The 9,011-nt window shown below is 39.6% G+C and overlaps 1 protein-coding gene across 3 annotated transcripts in view; it reads left to right on the top strand.

The window, feature by feature from the left end:
* The window catches only part of RTN4IP1 (reticulon 4 interacting protein 1), a 60,843-nt gene that overhangs the window by 2,487 nt on the left and 49,345 nt on the right, over positions 1 to 9,011 (top strand). For all 3 annotated transcript variants that reach the window (XM_017878576.1, XM_017878575.1, XM_017878574.1), the window contains exons 2-4: positions 5,231 to 5,382; positions 6,685 to 6,753; positions 8,532 to 8,656. In XM_017878576.1, coding sequence (XP_017734065.1) covers positions 5,257 to 5,382; positions 6,685 to 6,753; positions 8,532 to 8,656 — 320 coding nt within the window. In that variant the 5' untranslated portion in view covers positions 5,231 to 5,256. The remainder of the gene's footprint in view (positions 1 to 5,230; positions 5,383 to 6,684; positions 6,754 to 8,531; positions 8,657 to 9,011) is intronic.

Here is a 9,011-nt window from a genome sequence, read left to right as displayed (position 1 = left end):
CTCCAGCCTGGCGATAGAGTGAGACTCCGTCTCAAAAGAAAAAATAAATAAAAATAATGAATTGAATTGACTTTACTGTGATTGTCTCATGAAATCTACATCTGTATTCTTTGTTTTGAAGTAATAATTGCTACTACCAGTTGAGCATGCCGTTTTCCTTTATTCTTTTTACATTAGGCTTGAAGAGAGTTCAGTTTTTTATAAGATATGTCTTTTAGTGGTAAGATTTACTCAATGATCAGCATGTTTTTTCCTTTGATTGTAAGTTCTTTCAAGATAGATCCCATGCTTTGTCAACCTGTTTCAGTGCTTCACATATGCAATTGTCATTCAGCCAATATTTCTATGCCTTTTTATCTTTTTGTTCTGAATTAAGATAACAAACTTAAATTAGCAGTATTTTATCCATGAGTAATTTTTACATTTTGTCTTCATTTAGATCTGTTAGCTTTTTATTTCTTTAAATGCACATGCGTAATTCATGCCATGTACATTTTCATTTAAACAGAATAGCTGTATCTAGACTTTTCTTGGCTGCTGTTTAATAATCTAACACTGTAAAACATTTCACTTTTATATAGTAGTCTTGAAATATCTTAGTTTTTTGTGACTTGATTGGGTAATATTATTCGCAAGTTATCATCTTTTTTTTTTTTTCCTTCCATTTGAGGATATGTTATTGTCTTTGCAGAAGATATCTGAAACAGTAGCTTGGGGAAATAAAATAATGAGTAGAAGATTGTAAACTGTAGGAAGCAGTTATTTCCCTTGACAAGAAAGCAAGAGACATGTCTATTTTATTTGAGAGATGAAGCCTGGCTGTTTTTCTGGAGATGGCCACTACTGTTGGACATAAAATAATAGATCATAGAAATGGCTAAAGAAATGAAGAATTTTTACGTGGGGAAAAAATGCAGCCAACAGCATCATACCAACAAAGTTTGGTGTCTTTAGATGGGATTAACGTCTTTAAACTGATGACAGATTTAGGATTTTTCAAATTGGCCCAACTCTCTGAACAAGTCAAGGTGGCAACCCCTGTCAATGGGATGGAACACTTAAGGGCCCCATTCAGTCATCTGTGTCACCAAACAGGTTCTCAATTACTAACTGCCAGCTGACTACATTCTGGGTTGAGGCTCTTGTTAGATAGTACCAGTGATCCAAGGCTACTCAGTTGATGCATTAGCATATCAGGGGACCAAGAAAACTAGAAACAACCTTGAGCTGCAGTTTCTGTACCTCAAAGAGGACTGAAACCTTTCTGCAGGTCTTAAACAGCAGCTAAAGTTTGACATGGCTAAATGTCCACTTCTGTTGCTCAAACCACATAGAGGTTTCAGTGAAGATTTGTTTAATTATCTTTAGCAGTGGAAAAGGCTTATAAGACAGGAAAAGTGAAGCACATGACTTTTGTGAATATTACAGGTGAATTTTTTTTTTTTTCCCCTGACAGAGTATAATCCTAACTAGCCAGATGGCAAATGTGTAATGTTGGTATAATGGCCATCAGCTTAGATTTTCTGGAACTTTCCCACCTTTCAAACACTTGATCCCATGTGTCTTGATTTTTTATTAGAAACACAACTCATGCAAGCTACCCGCCTGTCAGCATCTCTCTCCGTATCTTCTACCTTCCCTCCTGCTGTATGGATCGGCTGTCACTGCTTTCACAGAAGGCCAGCCCTCAGCTTGTGTTTCTAATCCCATCCCCTCTCACCTACTCTGGGATATCATTCCAGCAGTTATCTCCTGCATCCTCAATCTTTTCTTTTCTACTGGATCATCCCCATTAGCATACAGACTTGCTATTATTTCTCCTTTCTTAAGAAGAAGGAAAAAAAGCCACTCAAAAGTCCTCTGTCCATCCTAGTTGCCACTTCGAGCTACTGTTCCATTTCTCTGCTCCCCTTACAACAAAACTATTTTAAACAGAGTTCAGTCTTCTCATGGCCTCCAGTCCCTTATTTCCCATTCTCTCAAGAGCACACTACACAGCAGCTCCTCCTGGCAGGGTTACCAAAGGTCTGTATGTTGTTAGATCCAGGCTTGTTTGTTTGTTTGTTTGTTTTAAAGCCTCTTAGCAGTTTTGGACCTTATTTGAAAACCTGTCTCTCCTGTCAGCAGCATTGAACGTCTTTAAACTGCCTCCTTAGTCTCCTTTGCTGCTTTCTCCTCATTCCTGAGATCTAATGGATTGCCCATAGGAGTGGGTGCAGGGCAAATAGGGGAGATGTACAGAACGAGTTAGTGACTGGAGCATGCGTTGTGAGGCAGGGAGTGAGCGGTACATGACCCTGGAGAGGTAGGCAGGGTGCCTATCATGGAGAGCCTCACATGGCAGACATGTTCTCAGAAAAATGTCAAGCAGAAGAGAGAACAGCAGATACTTTTGAGTCTGAGAAAAGTCATATTATATGTGGAAGCCATGTAATAAATTACTCTGGATTATTATACAGTAGCAAATTTACTGGAACAAAAAAAATTGTAATTAAAAGAATGTTTTCAGTTTTATTTAGCTGATATTTATGTAAATATTCTTCTTCTTCTTCTTCTTTTTTTTTTTTTTTTGAGACAGAGCTTTGCTTTGTTACCCAGGCTGGAGTGCAGTGGTGTGACCATGGCTCACTGCAGTCTCAAACTCCTTGGCTCAAGCAATCCTCCTGCCTCAGCCTCCTGAGTAGCTGGGACTACAGGCATGTCCACTATGCCTGGCTAATTTCAAAGTTTTAGTAGAGACGAGGGCCTTGCTATATTACCAGGCTGGTTTTGAATCCTGAACTCAAGCAGTCCTCCCACCTTGGTCTCCCAAAGCCTGGATTACAGGTGTGAGCCTCGCACCTGGCCTGTAAATATTCTTAAAAATAAAAAGATATGGGCAGGTGCGGGTGGCTTATGCCTGTAATCCCAGCACTTTGGGAGGCAAGGTGGGTGGATCGCTTGGCCCAGGAGTTTGAGACCCGCCTGCCAACATGACGAATCCCCTGTTTCTACAACAATTAGCCAGACGTTGATGGCAACACCTGTAATCCAGCTACTCCAGGAGGCTTGAGGGGCATGAGAATGGCTTGAACCCAGGAAAGTGGAGGTTGCAGTGAGCCAAGATCACATCCCTGCACTTGGGCACAGAGTGAAGCTTCATTCTCTTAAAAAAAAAAATAGGCCAGGCGTGGTGGCTCCCTATACTCCCAGGCCACTCTGGAGACTGAGGTGGGCAGATGTGAGGTCAGAGAATTGAGACTATCCTGGCCAAAATGTGAAATGCTGGTCTCTACTAAAAATACAAAAATAGCTGGCTGTGGTGTGTTGCCTGTAATCCCAGCTACTTTTGGAGGCTGAGGCAGGAGAATCACTTGAACCCGGAGGCAGAGGTTGCAATGAGCCGAGATTGCGTGGAAGTGCACTCCAGCTGACAACAGAGCAAGGACCCTGTCTCAAAAAATTAAATAAATAAATAAAAGATGTATAATAAAAACAACTTGATTTTACCACGTCAGAACAGATTGCAGCCAGGGTTTTTCTTTCACTCAGGAATTTATTCCATTTATTTCAAAGATGTTGTTCTGGAAATATTTTTAAGGATGTGGGGATCATTTACTCATAAACTATTGGTCAGTATCAATGTACTTTATATTTCTTGCTTATTTATTTATTTAACTTCAACAGCTTAAACGTTATATCTTTCACCAGACCTGTCACTAAAATTTGTTGTTTAAAAAGTTCATAGACCGGGCGCTGTGGCTTAGCTGTAATCCCAGCGCACTTTGGGAGGCTGAGGCAGGTGGAATCACAAGGGTCAGCGAGATTGAGACATACTGGCTAACACAATGAAACCTGTCGCTACTAAAAATACAAAAAGGATAACTGGGCACGGTGATGGGCGGCATGTAGTCCCAGCTACTCAGGAAGCTGAGGCAGGAGAAAGTGTAACCCCGGAGATGGAGCTCAGTGGCGCGATATCACCCCACTGCACTCCAGCCTGGGTGACAGAGCTAGACCTCCATCTCTTAAAAAAAAAAAAAGGGAAAAAAAAGTTCCTGACATGAATACGGTTAATAAAGACATACTCTTCAAAGAACAAAGCAAAACTGTATAAAAGATAATACTAAAAGTTCTGAAGACAATTTCAAAAATTTGAATTTCACAAATATTTTGAACAATGGTGGCTTTAGTTTAATAAGTTAATAAATTTAGTTTAATAAGTTTAATAATAGGATTATCACCTTTCCAAGTAAATTTTCTTTTTAAGAAAAATAATCCATCTTTTTATGGCTTTCCCATGTATTTGGCAAAAAAATTATAAGGTTGATTACTTTTTTTTTTTTTTTCTTGGAGGCGGTAGTCTCGCTCTGTCGCTGGGACTGGAGTGCAGTGGCCAGATCTCAGCTCACTTGCAAGCTCCGCCTCCCGGGTTTAGGCCATTCTTCCTGCCTCAGCTCTGAGTAGCTGGGACTACAGGCGCCGCCACCTCGGCCCGGCTAGTTTGTATTTTTAGTAGGAGACAGGGTTTCACTGTGTTAGCCAGGATGGTCTCGATCTCCTGACCTCGTGATCCGCCTGTCTCGGGCCTTCCCAAAGTGCTGGATTACAGGCTTGAGAGCCACCGCGCCCGGCCCAAGGTTGATTACTTTTTAAAAAAGCTTTTAAGTTCATGGGTACAAGTGCAGGTTTGTTACATAGGTAAGCTTGTGTCATGGGGGTTTGTTGTACAGATTATTTCATCTCCCAAGTATTAAGCCTCATACCCACTAGTTATTTTTCTTAATCCTCCTCCTCTTCCCACCCTCTACCCTCTGAAAAACCCCAGTGTTCTCCTGTACGTGTCCATGTGTTCTCCTCATTTAGCTCCCACTTATAAGTGAAAACATGGTATTTGGTTTTCTGTTCCTGTGTTAGTTTGCTAAGGATAATGGCCTCCAGTTCCATCCATGTCCCTGGAAAGAACATGATCTTGTTCCTTTTTGTGACTGCATAGTATTCCGTGGTGTGTATGTACCACAGTTTTTTAATCCAGTCTATCATTGTTGGGCAGTTAGGTTGATTCCATGTCTTTGCTATTGTGAATACTATTGCAGTGAACATATACTTGCATGTGTCTTTGTAATAGAATGATTTATAATCTACATCTTAAAGACCTAAAATTGTACTGGACTATAACCCTGTAGTAGTTTTAAAAGCATTTCATACTTACATTTGGAGGAAACAGATAAATTGTATTTTTATTTTACAGGTGGTTATGGAGCTAAAGCTTTAAATATGAAGCGTGATCCTTTACACATGAAAATCAAAGGAGAAGAATTTCCTCTGACTCTGGGTCGGGATGTCTCTGGCGTGGTGATGGAATGTGGGCTTGATGTGAAATACTTCAAGCCTGGAGATGAGGTGAGTTGGGGAATGCCACTATTCCTGCAGGGGTCCAACCCATAGACCCTGATCCAGCGATGGATGAGAGATGTACACTGACACAGATATTTTGCCTGTCAGTGCGGCTAACAGGCCTCTGCTCCCTGAATCTGCAGCATCCACCCCATAAACTGAGGAAGTTCACATTTATTTAGTGCGGATTAAATGATGAAGGTCTCGAGTAAACACCATTATAGGGTAATTAACATTGCCGACCGTCCAGTAGGGAGCAATCATGCACCCGTGAAAGATCAAAGGTTGGTCTTAGGACCATGTGAGTAAGCAAACTATTTAGATAAACTGCCCCACATTCCCTAGTTATTTGCTCTATTGCTATCAACTCAAGGTAAAGAGGATTAGGCTGCTTTCAGCCAAATCTTTTACTGAAGCTGTGCAACACCCCCAGCCTTCCAAGTAGGTTTGTGTCTACTTCCTGTAACTTTACAATTTTTCCTCTTACAATTTTTCCCACCACCCTGACTGAACTCCCACATATTCCTTTACTAAATGTGCAAATTTCATTCTGTTTCAGAAGTATATTCTATGATGTTGACCTGTTTTCTTGTTTTCAACAAAAGTACTGAGCTTTGACTAGAACTGTCACTTTTTTGGTTCTGTTGTTACATTTTTTCACGAACAGTTCCGAAATATGATGACTGTACTTGAGTTTGTGTTTTCTAAATTTAGTACTTAAGAAATGCAAGACTTTAAAATATGTAGGATTAGGGTATTTTTTTCCTTGAAAGGGCCTTTAAATGACAATTTTTACCTTATGGATGAGATGGCTTTAAAATAGTTTAAGTTTGGTATAATCACCTATCACTTGTCACTTTGAAGTTTTGTACCAAGAAATGATAGTTCATAATCATAGCTGACACTGTTCTAGTTGCTTTTTATAAAATATGTCATTTAGTCCCTCTGAGGTAGATAAAGTTAGACCCAGTTTACAGATGAGGAAGCCAAGCTCTAAAGAGGTCTCCTAACTAATAAGTGGTGGAGCCAGGACTCAAACCCCAGAGATTATGGTCTTATTGGTACTCGAAGTAGTAGTAAATGCAGCAGGATATACTGGCATCTGCTTCCAGTGTGGTTTGACTTGATAAATCCAGAATCATACTAAGTAATACATTTATATCATGAAAATAACACTCCTGCTTGGTGTAGTGCTGACTTCTGTGTTTTTCACAGCACAGGGTATATATTAGGGAACACCTTCATGCTTAGCTTTGGTCAGAAAATACCTGTGTTTCTAATGAAGCTGTCTGTGTGTGTGTGTTTCAGGTCTGGGCTGCAGTTCCTCCTTGGAAACAAGGCACTCTTTCAGAGTTTGTTGTAGTCAGTGGGAATGAGGTAACCTACCAACTCTAATGAAATGCATTAGAAAGTTTAAACAAAGACTGGCAAATATCTCTGAAATAATTGGTGTTTTTCAGATCTAGTTTATGTTTCATGGGGCAGTTTATAAAGAGATAATATAGAAATTTTTGAGAGATTAAAAAAGTATTTGATGCCATTCAGTAACACTGCCTGCTAACACAGCTGTTTTTCTCTCATGGAGCAGGGATTTGGAATGAGACCTAGAACCCTGCTGTGTTGCTTGGTTTTACCCTAGATAAACAGTCAAAAGCAGATATAGGCAGTAGAGGGGGTGGATTAGTCATCAATGGAGACATGGAAATATCCAGTGGTTTTGAATAACTTTAAAAACAGGAGTCTAATCAAATGCAGTCAGGAGACCGACAAATTGAATAGAGAGAAAGGGGTTAACATTGAGGAAATTGGCTATAGAAGGGAGGGCAGGAAGGGGAAAAAGGTTGTTACTGAGATTAGAGAAAATCTAGAAAGATTTCCTTTCCAGAAAATGAGAGTAAAGGAAACAGCTGATCTCAGAAACTAATTAGGATGTGTTTTTGAGAGTTCAAGGTTTATTTGGATTTACTTCAAGACAAATGGGAATATTGATGTGGTCTTTTTATAAACAATGAAGTAGTTATAAACAACAAAGTAGTTTTTATAAACAATGAAGTAGTTATATCTGATAATGTAGCCTACATAACATTATTAAACATCTGTGAGGCAGGTAGAGCTATTCTATACAATATTTATTTGGATAATCTTGGAGTAGGGTATGCAACAGATAGAGCTATACAATATTTATTAAGGATAATCTTGGAGTAAGATATGCAATAAACACTGAACTGGAATAATTTTATAGATTTATCTATGAAAATACAGTTGACACCTGAACAATGCAGGAGTTGGTGCACCTACCCCTGTGCGGTAGAAAATGCACCTACATCTTTTGACTCCCCTAAAACTTAACTGCTAATAGCCTACTGTTACCCAGAAGCGTTACTGATAACATAAAAAGCCAACTAAGACCGGGTGCAGTGGCTCCCGCCTGTAATCCCAGCACTTTGGGAGGCCAAGGTGGGTGGATCACAAGGTCAGGAGTTCGAGACCAGCCTGGCCAATATGGTGAAACCCTGTCTCTACTAAAATACAAAATTAGCCAGGCGTGGTGGGGGCTGCCTGTAGTCCCAGCTACTTGGGAGACTGAGGCAGGAGAATCGCTTAAACCTGGGAGGCGAAGGTTGCAGTGAGCCGAGATTGCACCACTGCACTCCAGCCTGGGCGACAGAGCAAGACTCTGTCTCAAAAAAGTCAACTAACACATATTTTATATGTTATGTATATTATATACTGTATTCTTATAAATGAAGCTAGAATATGTTATGTATATTATATACTATATTCTTACAATAAAGGAAGCTAGAATATGTTATGTATATTATATACTGTGTTCTTACAATAAAGGAAGCTAGGAAAAATGTTATTAAGAAAATCATAAAGAAAGGTATACTTACTATTCATTAAGTGGATCATCATAAAGATTTTCATCCTTGTTGTCTTCATGTTACTAGAAAGACGAACAGTAGGAAGAAGAGGGGTTGGTTTTGCTGGTCTCAGGGGTGGCAGAGGCAGGAAATCCACATATAAGTGGACTTGCATAATTCAAACCCCTGTTGTTCAAGGGTCAGCTGGATTCCTGTGAAGGTAAATGTGCTTAATTGTGTGCAGAGGTTTGCAAGTCATTGCTTATTTTTGACTGTTGTCTTCAAATGTAGGTCTCTCACAAACCCAAATCACTCACTCATACTCAAGCTGCCTCTTTGCCATATGTGGCTCTCACAGCCTGGTCTGCCATAAACAAAATTGGTGGCCTGAATGACAAGAATTGCACAGGAAAACGGTAAGTGTATCAGTCAGTGGCAGCATCTAAACTTCTTTTCTTTCCTTCTGTGAGTTCCTTGCAGTAGATTTGTTGGAGCTTTGAAATTTAGTATCATTTACATGAACAGAGCTGTACTAACATTTGAAAACAATTTCCAAAGCACTCTATTTGTGTTAGCTTGCATTTTCTTAGCTTCATTCTGTAGATTTTCAGCCCAATCAGTTGGAAATTTTTTAACTGAGATGTGTGGATGGAATGGACTTCAGGTGTCTGAACCTTCTAAAATAATGCAAAATTTTACATGTGATTCTTTAGGAAGAAGATCCATATCTTTTTTTTAAATCAAATTCCTAAAAAGGTTAAGAATCATCCC

The sequence above is a fragment of the Rhinopithecus bieti genome, unplaced genomic scaffold (genome assembly GCF_001698545.2).
Source record: "Rhinopithecus bieti isolate Rb0 unplaced genomic scaffold, ASM169854v2 scaffold_10614, whole genome shotgun sequence".
NCBI classification, from domain to species: Eukaryota; Metazoa; Chordata; class Mammalia; order Primates; family Cercopithecidae; genus Rhinopithecus; species Rhinopithecus bieti.
The sequence above is the reverse complement of the archived record's forward strand: the minus strand, read 5'-3'. Positions and strand labels throughout refer to the sequence as shown.